Below are 14,850 nucleotides of genomic sequence, written 5' to 3' on the forward strand. Positions count from 1 at the left end.
GGTGGACCATTTTAACCTTTAATGGAGAATAACTCGAAAACCAAGCCCGGGAGAGAAAAATATTTCAGACAAAAGTTGTTTGGTTTCGAGGGGGCCATAAGAGGGTATCATTGGTTTGACCTTCAAGAGTTATTTGAAGGCCACATGAAGGTCACCTTTAATTTCTTAAATGGAACCTACTATTTGTCATTGCATATTCTTGTAGCTTATCTCGAGAGCTTTCCAAAACACTATAATTAAGTACCTTTTTGTTAAGTACTTTTTGAGTTATGAGGTTTGAAATAATTTCTTAATTTTACATAAACCGTAAAATATCTTGTAAAATATTCATTTTTCGATTATCTTACCTTAATACTTTTATGTACAAAATAATGAGAGGAATCAATTGGTGTAAAGAAAACACATAATTGTTTTTAAGAAAAAATATGGAATTGTTAATTGCAAATTACATATTTTTTCTTCAAAACAACTATGTTTTTTTTTTACACCAGTTGATTCCTCTCATTATTTTGTACGTAAAAGTATTAAGGTAAGATAATCGAAAAATGAATATTTTACAAGATATTTTACGGTTTGTGTAAAATTAAGAAATTATTTCAAGCCTCATAACTCAAAAAGTACTTAACGAAAGGGTACTTAATTATAGTGTTTTGGAAAGCTCTCGAGATAATCTACAAGAATATGCAATGACAAATAGTAGGTTCCATTTAAGAAATTGAAGGTGACCTTCATGTGACCTTCAAATAACTCTTTAAGGTCAAACCAATAATACCATCTTATGGCCCCCTCGAAACCAAACAACTTTTGTCTGAAACATTTTTCTCTCCCGGGCTTGGTTTTCGAGTTATTCTCCATTAAAGGTTAAAATGGTCCACCCTGTATACGTCACTTTCTACGCACAGTATTGATAACAGTATTGATAAAATAAATATTCCCAAAAAGAAATAAAAAAATTTACGTGACTCGTTATTAGATTAGATGTGTGTGTTCTACTCGCTCAACAATCACACACTGACTCCAAAATTCCTATTTCACACTTTATATTTCACCTCTAAGAATTCGGAATCACGAGTTCCGAAAAGCAACATAACGTCACATGACCTACAAATATTTAAATATTATAAATGTATCGCGGTATTATAATTATTATTATTTTAAATTAATAAATTGTATAATTTTAATTATTCGCAGCTTCGAAGGTTGAATTATCGAAGTATCGAAGTTTCGAAGCTTCGAACCTTCGAAGCTTCGAAACTTCGAGATTTCGATTTTCGAAGATTTTAATATCGAAGCTTCAAATCTTCGAAGCTTCGAAGTTCGAATGTCGAAGCCTTCGAAGTATATCACTAGCCCTAATATGAAGCGTATTGGAGTGCTTCGTTCACATTTTATGGAGCGTTTAGGAAGTGTAAATGAAGAGTTTCTAAAATGTCAATCATTGAATGTACGAGAAGCGTATTGGAGTGCTTCGTTTACATTTTATGGAGCGTTTAGGAAGTGTAAATGAAGAATTCCTAAAATGTCAATCATTGAAGTGTGCGGGAAGCGTATTGGAGTGCTTCGTTCACATATTATGGAGCGTTTAGGAAGTGTAAATGAAGAGTTTCTAAATGTCAATCATTGAAGTGTGTGGGAAGCGTATCGGAGTGCTTCGTTCACATTTTATGGAGCGTTTGGGAAACGTAAAGGAAAACATGAAACATTAAAGCGTAAGGGAAGCGTAACGGAATGCTTCGTACACACTTTATGGAGCGTTCGAGAAATATGCATGAAGATTTAAAATCGCGAAGAGTTAATGGGAAGTCAACGAAGCTTCTAAGAAGCGTTTAATCTGTTCGTTTATGCTTCTTTGACACTTCGAGAAGCGTTTAATTTTCACCAGGGTAGCTGCACCTGACCCGCTACTAGGCGCGCATCTATCATTTATTAGCAATTTTATTTTGACTTTTTATCCAAAAAATTGCTCTGTAGCGACCTGCTTGAGGTCCTACTGATTACAAATATCATAATTTTAATATAATTCTCTCTGTATTTTCGCTAAAATAACGCTTTTGCGAATTGATAGTTCCCGACTCTCCGCGGGAGGTCTCCACCGTGCCTTTAGCCGACCCTTATGTCCTATGGGCTCGTTCTCACTGAACGCGTCACGCGTCGCGTCACCAGCATGAGCCAATCAAAACATTCCATTGTAATAACACGGAAAACATGTTATTACAATGGGATGTTTTTATTGGCTCACGGTGGTTGACGCGACGCGTGACGCGCTCAGTGGGAACGAGCCCTATGAATTTGTGGTGAGTATCCCGTTTGACCACGTTGCGATTGACCACAGCCAATTATATCGACCTGTGCCTAGGGTAACCAGCAACGATTAACCAATCAGAGAGTCCTATTTTGAATTGGCCAATTGGCGACGTGGTCAATCGGGTATCCTCCGAATTTGTGCATTTAGGGCGCATTTACACCTTGGCAGAAAAGCAGAAGCCAATCAGATTTCGCGTTGATAATCACATTTTTTACTTTTTGCCCTTCTAGTATACTGCCTACACACTGTTTATTTCCAGCGCGAGTTCCAAGGTATGAATGCATCCTTACATTCATTTAGCGCGAACGCATTGTAGTTTTAACGTGTTCCACGTGTGCATGCGTCCACGTGTGTTAAAAAAGCACGTGCATTAAGAAAGAAAAAGAGATATTTGGTTTTATTTTTACATTATATAGAAAAAGTGTGGATACTTTAATTATATAAAGTGCGCTGAGTATATATATAATTCTCGTCTCATCGTCCTGATACAGAATATAAAATCATGGTAATATATGCATTATATATCGCCGTAATATAAATTCTTTTTAACAAAATTAACAATCTTTTAACAAAAACAATTTTTCAACAAAATTAACAATTTGTTAAATTATATTTTATCATAGTGATATGGCTGTTGCAGTTTTAACGTGTTCCACGTGTGCATGCATCCACGTGTGTTAAAAAGCACGTGCATTAAGAAAGAAGAAGAAATATTTGGTTTTATTTTTATATTATATAGAAAAAGTGTGGATACTTTAATTATATACGAGTTAATTATATAAAGTGCTCTGAGTATATATATAATTCTCGTCTCATCGTCCTGCTATAGAATATAAAATCATGATAATGTATTGCATTACATACTGCCGTTATATAAATTCTTTTTAACAAAATTAATAGTCTTTTAACAAAAACAATTTTTCGATAAAATTAACAATTTGTTAAATTATATTTTATCATAGTGATATGGCTGTCGCAGTTTTAACGTGTTCCACGTGTGCATGCGTCCACGTGTATTAAGAAAGCACGTGCATTAAGAAAGAGGAAGAGATATTTGGTTTTATTTTTACATTATATAAAAAAAGTGTGGATACTTTAATTATATACGAGTTAATTATATAAAGTGCGCTGAGTTTATATATAATTCTCGTCTCATCGTCCTGATAGAATATAAAATCATGCTAATATCTTGCATTACATACTGCTGTTATATAAATTTTTTTAACAAAATTAACAGTCTTTTAACAAAAACAATTTTTCGATAAAATTAACAATTTGTTAAATTATATTTTATCATAGTGATATGGCTATTGCAGTTTTATCAGCCATAAATTTTCTACTAATATCATTCCATACAGCACAGGACATTGCAGCAATATTGCCGCAATATTGTTGCAACGTTGTGTGCTGTATGGGATAACATATAATATAAATTATATATATTAATTATAGAAATTATATATATAGTATAAATTATAGTAAAAATTATAGTATAAAGTATATAATACCAAGTATAGATATTGTTTGTGTGTTATAAGTGTGATTAAATATGATTACAGGAAGATATAGATGAGGGAAGAATCTATAAGGACCTTCCATCTCCAAAAGAGGTACACAATTGTAATTTTAATTATTTAATTTATAAAATTATGCATTTATTTTAAAAAAATTGAAACATTTTAAACACATCTACTTGGATAAGAAAAAATATTTTATAGTGAAGTAAAATGATATTTTTAGATGATGGAATATTTGGACAGGCATGTTGTGGGTCAAGAACATGCTAAAAAAGTGCTGAGTGTTGCCGTTCACAACCATTACAAGCGAATTTACCACAATCTTGACATAGTGCCATGTAAAAAAAATATCTTATTATTAAATTATTATAAAGTTTTAATATTATGAAATTTGTATTTTGTTCATAATTTATCATATATTAAAATTGAGATAATTTAAGAAACTAAGCTGCAAAAATGTAGAAAATTAAATAAGCACAATTCAGTAACAATTTCTTATAAAAGTATGATTTACAAAATAACTTGTGATCGGAAAGCAATATATACATATTCAATTTACTGCGCTATCTTGTAAATAAAATGTGTACTATACTCAGGGTTGGGAAGTAACGCGTTACTTGTAACGCCGTTACCGTTATAGTTACTTTTTTTTGGTAACGGACTGGTAACGGCGTTACATTTTTTTTTCTGTAACTGTAACGATAACGTAGTTACATTTTTTTAGTAACGATAACGAATTTAACAGTTACTTTTACCGTTACTTTTCATATTTTGAAAATACTTATGACATCGTATTTCTGTCATACAATTTGTCATTCAATTTTTAGTCATCGACCGACATTCATATAAAATTCGATAATATTTCGGATGAAATTTATTGCTCTGAGAGGTGTCTGTGAAGCTGATACGACAATCTACGAATTTCAAAAAAATACTAAGAGTTCTGATAGCACTTTTCATAGTTCTACAGTTCCTGATAAAAATTAAAGAGTTCCGCATTCCTTATATTGAAAAGTCGAAATCGAAAAAATGTCGTGCTAACTTTGCGAATCTAGCACGACACTCTTCCCTCTAAAGAACCAAAACGCGTTGAATATTATTATTTTTAGCAAGAGTTCCCAATCATTCTGCTATAGTTCAGCCTATATATGCAATTTCAGACCGATATTTCAATAATTAATAATTTTTTATGAATTTTTAATGTCCTCGACCAGCACGACACTTAATAAAAATGTGTCGTGCTGATGATTTTCCGTAGTTTTAACGGCAGTTCTGGACAGTTCTATAAAAGTTCTATTCTTTAGAAACATTTTTCAAGCAGAGATTTTTTAAATAATTATAAAATAGTAAACGGTCGGAATGGTCTAAATGTCATGCTGATCTAAATGTCATACTGGTCAAGAACATTAAAATTCGTAGATTGTCGTGCCAGCTTCACAGCCACCTCTGGAGCGATTAATGACATCATTGGTCAATCACAGTTATTTCAGTCGTCTAAGGAATGGATGTGATTGACCAGCTTTTAAGTTTGACGTAATATCGGACGAGAGCACAAAAAGAGTGCAAATTTAGCTGTATTTATAAATTTAATGAAAATTGAAATTTTTTTATTTACATGTGAAGTTACATGTTAAGTGCTTTAAAATCTACATCTCTTTAAATTTTTTACGGTTTTGTAAATTTAAAATAAAGAATTTTGCTTTTATATTAATATTTTAATAAAAAATATTACCAAAGTAAATTTTTTATTTAATTCTATCTTGTTTTAACATTAAAAGTAACGGGAAAAGTAACGAATCGTTATTTTTGAAGTAACGGTAACGCTAACTAGTTACTTTTAAAAATAAGTAACTAATAACGGTAACGAGTTACTTTTTTTACTTGGTAACGAGTAACGGTAACGAGTTACTTTTAAAAAGTAACTTTCCCATCCCTGACTATACTATACTATTATATTATAATGATTATTATATTGTTATGATTATTATATTATTATGATTATTATAAACTACTTGGCTCACTTTATTGAGAAATCAACCACCGGAAATTTTTTTTCAGCAAATAAATTTCAGAATACAATCTATCCCAGAAGTAAGCAGGAAACAAGCAATCAACCTGTACATGGATCAGCTATATTATGTAACAAGCAGAGTCAATTGGAATTGAAAAAGAGCAACATAATGTTGCTTGGCCCTTCAGGCTCTGGCAAAACGTTACTCGTGGAGACAATAGCGAGATGTTTAGACGTTCCGTTCGTTATATGCAATTGTGCCAAGTTTATGCCATTAGGTTCTATTCAGCAAATTTACAGCATCATAACCGAACTATTTCAGAGGGCTAATTGTGTAAAGGAACGTGCTCAAATGGGCATCATCTTTTTGGATGAAGTTGATAAGATTGGACCTATACCTGTAAAACATCTACCACCAAACCAACATGTATACCAAATGCCTGATGTAATTGTGCAGAAAACCCTGACAGCGATGATGGAGGGAACGTCTATAAGTACCTTTTTTTCGAACGAAAAGATATTTGTGGACACAACAAATATTCTTTTTATTGCGTCAGGAACGTTCGATAATTTGGAGAAGATAATTATAGAACGCATATCGACTGATGTGCCCATGATTTACTCAGTGTCAAACGTGCCGGATTCATGTAAAAAAAATAACACCATAGAAGACACGTTGCTTAAACAAGTCACAGCCATAGATCTCATCTGTTTTGGCATGATATCACAATTTATACATTGCTTTGACGTGTTCGTGCCTCTCCATAACCTCAATAAAAAGATGTTAGTGAAGATTCTTACCGAACCGGAGAACGCTGTTGTCCGTCAATATCAAAAGTTATTCGCAATGAATGAGGTATTTGAATAATCACATTTATCTAATTAAATCTTTATAAGTTACAGATTAGTAATTATAAATTATATATTTAATTTCTTTTCCCCACATAGCCACAGGCGAAGTTAGAGTTTGCCGAGGGCGCATTGAACGCAATCGCAGCTTTGGCACTGGAGAGAAAAGCGGGTGCGCGAGGTTTACGCACAATAATAGAATCTGTACTTTTGGAACCCATGTTTAAAGTACCGGGAAGTGATGTACAATTTATTAAAATAACAGAAGAATGTGTGAAAGGCCGCAAAAAGCCGACATACTTTTAGCCGATATACATGATGGCCCATATTCTGAATCCTCTTTTATCGATAAAAGTGCTCCTAAAAGCGGCCTGTAGCCAATCAGAAGACTTATATGCCACTTTTAGAGGCACTTTTATCGATAAAAGAAGATTCAGAATATGGGCCGATATTCCTGTATTGCTAAAGTAGGAGGAGTGAGCGAAAACATAACGGTGCAGACGATACCTTCTCTCTCGCACAGTTAAGGTGGAAGCACATAAAATTGCAGGAGCGCATAACCATAAGCATAAGAAAATTGATTGGTTCATTTTCTTATACATATATTTGTGGACCAATCAATTTCCTTATGCTTACGGTTATGCACCTATGCAATTTTATGTGCTTTTATCTTTAAGGTGGAAGCACATAAAATTGCAGGAGCACATAACCATAAGCATAAGAAAATTGATTGGTTCATTTTCTTATGTATATATTTGTGGACCAATCAATTTCCTTATGCTTATGGTTATGCGCCTATGCAGTTTTATGTGCTTTTACCTTTAAGGTACAATTTCATGCAGACGCTCGACGCTCATTTTTAGCGTCAAATCTGGTCACGTGATAGATTTTTAAATTCCCGCGTCGAGAGATAAAAGCTAAACTGTGTTTAGCTTTGACGCTCGACGCTCATTTCAGTCAATCCAGTGGTTAGGCTCGTGGACCTAACATGGTTAGGCTATATTTCGCGTCCCTCTGAATTATTAAATATATTATTGTTAAAAATTTACCACAAAGTTATATCGATTCCGGTATTAGTTTAAATATCTATTATAGTAGAGAGCAAGATGGATTCCCAACAGGTAAATATCAATTAAAATAATTTTTTATTACAGAATATATTGGCTGCGTTCAGCAGAAAAAGCTGCTTTGCAACTGTTGTAAAATTCATAAGCCTGATTGGTGTATGCTCTTAATTTTGACTGAATCTAAGAGTATACACTAATCAGATTCACGAATTTTACAACAGTTGCAAAGCAACTTTTCCTGCTGAACGCAGCCATTGTTTGTTTCATATACTATCAAAGATGCGCTAAGTGATAAACAAGTCGATAATACGGATACAGACTCCGCAAACGCTCAAACAAGCATGGACGCTGGCTGTTTGACGCTATTGCCTCCTCTACAGATAGAGCGTCAAATGTAGTCAGGTGACCAGATTTGACGCTAAAAATGAGCGTCGAGCGTCTGCATGAAATTGTACCTTTAGTCTGTTTTAGCACTTTTGCGCATGCGTCAAATATATACAGGGTGGACCATTTTAACATTTAATGGAGAATAACTCGAAAACCAAGCCCGGGAGAGAAAAATGTTTCAGACAAAAGTTGTTTGGTTTCGAAGGGGCCATAAGATGGTATCATTGGTTTGACCTTGAAGAGTTATTTGAAGGTCACATGAAGGTCACCTTCAATTTCTTAAATGGAACCTACTATTTGTCATTGCATATTCTTGTAGCTTATCTCGAGAGCTTTCCAAAACACTATAATTAAGTACCTTTTCGTTAAGTACTTTTTGAGTTATGAGGCTTGAAGTAATTTCCTAATTTTACATAAACCGCAAAATATCTTGTAAAATATTCATTTTTCGATTATCTTACCTTAATACTTTTATGTACAAAATAATGAGAGGAATCAATTGGTGTAAAGAAAACACATAGTTGTTTTTAAGAAAAAATATGGAATTGTTGATTGCAAATTACATATTTTTTCTTCAAAACAACTATGTGTTTTCTTTACACCAGTTGATTCCTCTCATTATTTTGTACGTAAAAGTATTAAGGTAAGATAATCGAAAAATGAATATTTTACAAGATATTTTACGGTTTATGTAAAATTAAGAAATTATTTCAAGCCTCATAACTCAAAAAGTACTTAACGAAAAGGTACTTAATTATAGTGTTTTGGAAAGCTCTCGAGATACTCTACAAGAATATGCAATGACAAATAGTAGGTTCCATTTAAGAAATTGAAGGTGACCTTCATGTGACCTTCAAATAACTCTTTAAGGTCAAACCAATAATACCATCTTATGGCCCCCTCGAAACCAAACAACTTTTGTCTGAAACATTTTTCTCTCCCGGGCTTGGTTTTCGAGTTATTCTCCATTAAAGGTTAAAATGGTCCACCCTGTATATGGCATGCCTAGGACATAGCCGTCTAACCTACATTTATATTAGTTACGGAGTAGAAAGGAAAGTACAACGTTCGCGTCAAAAATTTTTCTCGGGTTTTTATGGATTTTATTAACAAGAAAAAATTTATAAATAAAATAATAGAAGGTAATAAAATATAAAATAACTGAAATAAATAGAAGAGTTAAAATTAATTAAAATTTATTAATATCTTCATCAATAAGTTGAAATAGAAGTAATAATCAAACAACGTCAGCGATAATATCGTGTCTCCGTTTCATTGCACGTTTTTGAAGCAACACATATTTGGAACAATTTCAAGGATTAAAGCATGTTATTTAAATAATACTCATCGCAAAAATTGTCTTTAATTGTCTTAACCACAGACTTCTATAATACACTAGACTGCTAACAGATACAGGCGGACATGATGCATAGGTGTGCACGTGACGCCATATTTCGTGTGGGCATATTATATAGGGTGTCCAAAATGTTATTTTATGATTGTAAGAGGATTGTACTATGACAATATCGACAATACGAACTGAACACCCAGTATAATTTGGCCACACGAAATATGGCTGCCATCCCCACCACCATTTGCACCTTGCATTACTTTTTCGAGTCATTTTATACCACAGACTTCTATAATACACTAGACTGCTAACGTCTGTATAAAATGACTCGAAAAAGTGATGCAAGGTGCAAATGGTGGTGGGGATGGCAGTCATATTTCGTGTAGGCAAATTATACTGGGTGTTCAGTTCGTATTGTCGATGTTATAGTACAATCAGAGAGAAGCCTGAGAGGCCATGCCCCTGATTTAGGTGGAACCTGTATTTGAAGCGCCTCTATGTCCATAAAACGTGGACATTGAACTACATAGCCATGTCCATGAAATTTTTCAAAGGGTAACATGCTATGTCCACGTTTTGTGGTTCTGTTCCGTGCTATATGCACAAAGTGCCGGCAATATGACTGCAAAAATATGAATGCAAGACAAGTTATGTATACATCTTTAATGTAAATAAGATTTGTGGTCTCTCTTTCTCCATATACAGGGTGTCCCAAAAGTCCCGATACGGTCGAATATTTCATAAACTATGCACTTTAGAAAGAAATGTTTCAGACAAAAGTTGTGTAGCTTGAAGGGGGTCATAAGATGGTGGCAATGATTTGACCTTGGAGAGACATTTGAAGGTCACGTGATGGTCACCGTCAATTTCTTAAATGGAACCCTCTATTTTTTATTACATATTCTTGTAGCTTATCTCGAGGACTTTCCAAAACACTATAATAAAATATTTTTCCCTCAAGTACTTTTTGAGTTATAAGGCTTGAAATCATTTCTTAATTTTACATAAACCGTAAAATATCTTGTAAAATATTCATTTTTCGATTATCTTACCTTAATACTTTTATGTACAAAATAATGAGAGGAATCAATTGGTGTAAAGAAAACACATAGTTGTTTCGAAGAAAAAATATGTAATTTGCAATTAACAATTACATATTTTTTCTTCGAAACAACTATGTGTTTTCTTTACACCAATTGATTCCTCTCATTATTTTGTACATAAAAGTATTAAGGTAAGATAATCGAAAAATGAATATTTTACAAGATATTTTACGGTTTATGTAAAATTAAGAAATGATTTCAAGCCTTATAACTCAAAAAGTACTTAACGAAAAGGTACTTAATTATAGTGTTTTGGAAAGCTCTCGAGATAAGCTACAAGAATATGCAATGACAAATAGTAGGTCCGTTTAAGAAATTGAAGGTGACCTTCATGTGACCTTCAAATAACTCTTCAAGGTCAAATCAATGATACCATCTTATGGCCCCCTTGAAACCATAAAACTTTTGTCTGAAACATTTTTCTCTAAAATGCTTTGTTTCCGAAATAATTGCGTGTGTTAATTAAAATGGCTCATCCTGTATATACAGGGTGGCCCATTTTAATCCATCCAGTCGAATATCTCGAAAACCAAGCCCGGGAGAGAAAAATGTTTCAGACAAAAGTTGTATGGTTTCGAGGGGGCCATAAGATGGTACCATTGGTTTGACCTTGAAGAGTCATTTGAAGGTCACGTGAAGGTCACTTCAATTTTTTTAAATGGAATACCCTATATATTTTTACACATTCTTGTAGCTTATCTCGAGAGATTTCCAAAACACTATAATTAAGTACCTTTTCGTTAAGTACTTTTTGAGTTATGAGGCTTAAAATAATTTCTTAATTTTACATAAACCGTAAAATATCTTGTAAAATATTTATTTTTCGATTATCTTACCTTAATACTTTTATGTACAAAATAATGAGAGGAATCAATTGGTATAAAGAAAACACATAGTTATTTCAAAGAAAAAATATGTAATTTGCAATTAACAATTCCATATTTTTTCTTAAATAACAACAAAAGAAAAAATAATACCACGCTTGAGAAATAATTAAAAAAGTTATTATGTGTATTAATGCACAAAATTAATGTAAACTAATTACTTATCAATTATATGTATAAAGTAACACAACTTGATGTCACTTTAATTGAAACAGCGTCTTCGATCAACAGCGTCGTCGAAGAATCAGAAGAATAAACTATTAAATATTTATATAGCACAATTATGTATAAAGTACACCGATCACAACAAATCGTATAAACTTTTTAAATACCTCGAGTGGAAAGATTTTTTTAACTGCTATTTCTTATCGCATTAACAAAAGAGAAGCAGAGAAAAAAACACGAGGTAAGAAATAAGAGGTAACACAGATATAAAGCCGTAAATACGATTATAAATACGGCGATCCAGCTTATGCTGCGATCGATGGGAGGAGCCTAACGTTTATCTTCCTTTACCAAATAGCGTTCACTATCGCGTGTCACTCAGTACTGAGGACGGGAGAAGAAGAGGGGGGACCACGCGACAGCGACCGGACCGCGGTGAGCCACAAGCCATTAGTTCGCTTTAACTCGCCGAACTGTGGACGCGGCACGTGGATATTATATATGTAAGTAGACAATTTTATATAAAATTTCTATATAAACACACACATATAAAAAAGATTTAAACACAAGTATCATAAATATTCGGCTTATATTATATCTGTAAATGATTATTTATAATAAGACAATAGAGTCAACAGAAATATTAATTTGTCTTCTCATTGAATGTATTAAAAGATAATGGATCTCGTGCTCATAATGGAAAATGACCATATCTTATTCATGTGTGCACGGATAATAAAAATAGGAACTCAAAAATATTGTAGTTCCTATCCTTATTATCTGTACACACATGAATAAGGTACTGTAATTTTCCAGCATGAGCACGAGAATCATTCTCTTTTCATACATTCAATGAGAAGAAGACAAATTAATATTTCTATTGACTCTGTTGTCTTCCTTATTATAAATAATTATTCACAGATATAAGCTGAATATTTATGACATTTGTGTTTAAATCTTTTTTATACGCGTGCGTAATATAGAGACAGCATTTAAATAATATTTTTATAATATGTGGATTATAATTTTTAATATTATTTTTCTATTTTTTTCCAGTTGGTTTGTAAACGATGACGACACCGACGACGACGGCAGCGGCGACGATGCCGGCATCGACGACAACGACGATGATGCCGGCAACGATGGCGACGGCGACGGCGATGGCGACGATGTCGACGCCGACGGCAACGATGTCAACGCCGACGACGATAATGATGGCGACGATAACGGCGACGACGTCGACGACAACGACGATGATGCCGGCAACGATGGCGACGGCGACGATGCCGACGCCGACGACGACGGTAACGGCGACGACATCGACGTCGACGACGACGGTCACGACGACGACGCCGACGGCTATGGTGACGACGTCAGCAGCGACGGAAAACGCCGTCTTTACATTAAATGTGAGTATAAAACTAAATATTATTATTAAGAATATAATTAAGAATAGTGCAGGGGGATTATTATCAACCGCTATTTGCATTTATGGATTTTCATCAATATTAGACCGGTCTTAACATCAATTAAAGCCCGGTTATACTAATGTTGCTTAATTTTAACATTAACTTTGCTCACTCTTCGTCTCTTTTTAACTACTTCCTTAGAAAGAGACAAAGAGTGAGCTAAGCTAAGATTAAAGTATGCAACCAAGCCTAAAATTAATAAAAGTCTCTTAATTTCGCAATATATCTGCGGATAATTCACTGTTGTTACGTCCAGACTCTGAGAAAAGATGGATTGAAGAAAAAACAATTATATAATCGAAAGTTTAAGGCGTATATCAATTTTGTTGTTTGTTAATATTTTTATTGTTCAAAATATTAATGTATTTTAATGTTAATGTTTCAGGCTGAACAGCTGCAAAATATTATAGCGACTGCTATAAAAAATTATTCGACACGAGGACGAGAACGAGGAAGAGGAAGAAGAAGAGGAGGAGGTGGAAGGGCCCGTCGAGGTGGAAGAGGACGAGGCGGAGGGAGAGGGCGAGGAAGAAACACTTATATTTTTTATAATTAAACATATTATAATTAATTTTTATAATTATCTTTATAATTACCTTTATAATTATCCAATGTTTTCAATAAAAATAAATGAAAATTAAATTTTTTATCATAGAAATATATTTAATATACATAAACGCCTTACGTTACAGAATTCGTGTTACGGATATTTCGTGCACGTAGCACGGAATATATATACGTATATATACATATATAGTGTACGCGGGAGTTATGTGAGCAAGCGAGAAGGTAATAAGAGGAAGCGAAATGGCAGTAAGAGCGAGCGAGATAGGAATAGAACGAGCAACGAAGACTCGAAAATCGAGTCTTTGTAGCCTGGCATACTATTTCTCTCTCGCTCGCTCCTATTACTATCTCGCTCGCTCCTATTACTATCTCGCTCACTTCTGTTATTGTTTCACTCGCTCTTACGTACTCATATACTGTCATGTTCATCTCGTTATCAAGCCTGCCGCTGGCAAGCGGCCGATGACAAATTGTGACAAATAAATAAGTTAATCATTTTAAGATATATTTATAAGGGTATGCGAGTAATTTTAATGGGATAATGAAAATTTTGCGATTAAAATAACATCAAACACGGTATCAATCGGATAAATGTAGTTAAATATATATTCAAAATTTTTATTATCAGACTAATTAAAAATTATCCGATTTACGTCGTGTTTGATATCATTTTAATCGCAAAAATCTCAATAATTCATTAAAATTACTTTCAAATGAATAAAATAAAAAATAGGAGTTTCAGTTTTTATTTTATAAGATGTTTACATTCGCGAGTTTTCATTAAGTACTTTCCGAGTTATGAGGCTTGAAATCATTTCTTAATTTTACATAAACCATAAAATATCTAGTAAAATATTCATTTTTCGATTATCTTACCTTAATACTTTTATGTACAAAATAATGAGAGGAATCAATTGGTGTAAAGAAAAAACAACTGTATGTTTTCTTTACACCAATTGATTCCTCTCATTATTTTGTACCCAGTATACCCAGTACACAGTATACCCAGTAGCGCAACTCCCTAAAATTTGTGAAATCCAAAATGGAGTGCGCGAAGTTAACGAGTAAACACAGTACTGCCATCTGAACTTTTCTCTCACTTTCTCCTTCATTGTTTACGGTCACTCTCTCTCGCTCTCTCTCTGCATTTAAAGGTTTTGTTATTAGTATTATAA

The 14,850-nt window shown here is 33.4% G+C and overlaps 2 protein-coding genes across 4 annotated transcripts; both read left to right on the top strand.

Moving 5' to 3' along the window:
* Positions 1-2,273: 2,273 nt before the first annotated feature.
* Positions 2,274-7,244, top strand: LOC145959751 (ATP-dependent clpX-like chaperone, mitochondrial). Of its 3 annotated transcripts, XM_083078896.1 has the most exons (6): positions 2,274-2,810; positions 3,865-3,915; positions 4,046-4,160; positions 5,881-6,689; positions 6,782-6,999; positions 7,130-7,244. In XM_083078896.1, exons 1-5 carry the CDS (start codon positions 2,808-2,810, stop codon positions 6,986-6,988), a joined length of 1,185 nt encoding a protein of 394 aa, XP_082935022.1. In that variant the 5' UTR covers positions 2,274-2,807; the 3' UTR covers positions 6,989-6,999; positions 7,130-7,244. The 3 variants fall into 3 exon arrangements, with proteins under 3 accessions (XP_082935022.1, XP_082935021.1, XP_082935023.1); XM_083078895.1 differs by having other exon boundaries at positions 2,275-2,810; positions 6,782-7,244; XM_083078897.1 differs by having other exon boundaries at positions 2,277-2,577; positions 6,782-7,244.
* Positions 7,245-10,019: 2,775 nt separating this feature from the next.
* LOC145974879 (uncharacterized) lies at positions 10,020-13,755 on the top strand. Its single transcript, XM_083104955.1, has 5 exons — positions 10,020-10,042; positions 11,768-11,880; positions 11,998-12,142; positions 12,696-13,048; positions 13,494-13,755. The coding sequence occupies exons 1-5, from the start codon at positions 10,020-10,022 to the stop codon at positions 13,496-13,498; spliced, it is 639 nt and encodes a 212-aa protein (XP_082961081.1). The 3' UTR covers positions 13,499-13,755.
* The last annotated feature ends 1,095 nt before the right edge of the window (positions 13,756-14,850 follow it).

Source organism: Camponotus vicinus, unplaced genomic scaffold (assembly GCF_025532165.1).
Source record: "Camponotus vicinus isolate PSW18456_S1 unplaced genomic scaffold, iyCamVici1.0 SCAF_1, whole genome shotgun sequence".
NCBI classification, from domain to species: domain Eukaryota; kingdom Metazoa; phylum Arthropoda; class Insecta; order Hymenoptera; family Formicidae; genus Camponotus; species Camponotus vicinus.

Bases quoted from the DNA above. Each gene is read 5' to 3' on its own strand.
- LOC145959751 (XM_083078896.1), top strand. The intron at 3,916-4,045 runs GTACACAATTGT...TGATATTTTTAG, and splicing joins ACCTTCCATCTCCAAAAGAG to ATGATGGAATATTTGGACAG. The intron at 6,690-6,781 runs GTATTTGAATAA...TTCCCCACATAG, and splicing joins AGTTATTCGCAATGAATGAG to CCACAGGCGAAGTTAGAGTT.
- LOC145974879 (XM_083104955.1), top strand. From the start codon at position 10,020: ATGTCCATGAAATTTTTCAAAGG. The intron at 10,043-11,767 runs GTAACATGCTAT...TTATGTATAAAG, and splicing joins TCCATGAAATTTTTCAAAGG to TACACCGATCACAACAAATC. The intron at 11,881-11,997 runs GTAAGAAATAAG...TTTACCAAATAG, and splicing joins AGCAGAGAAAAAAACACGAG to CGTTCACTATCGCGTGTCAC.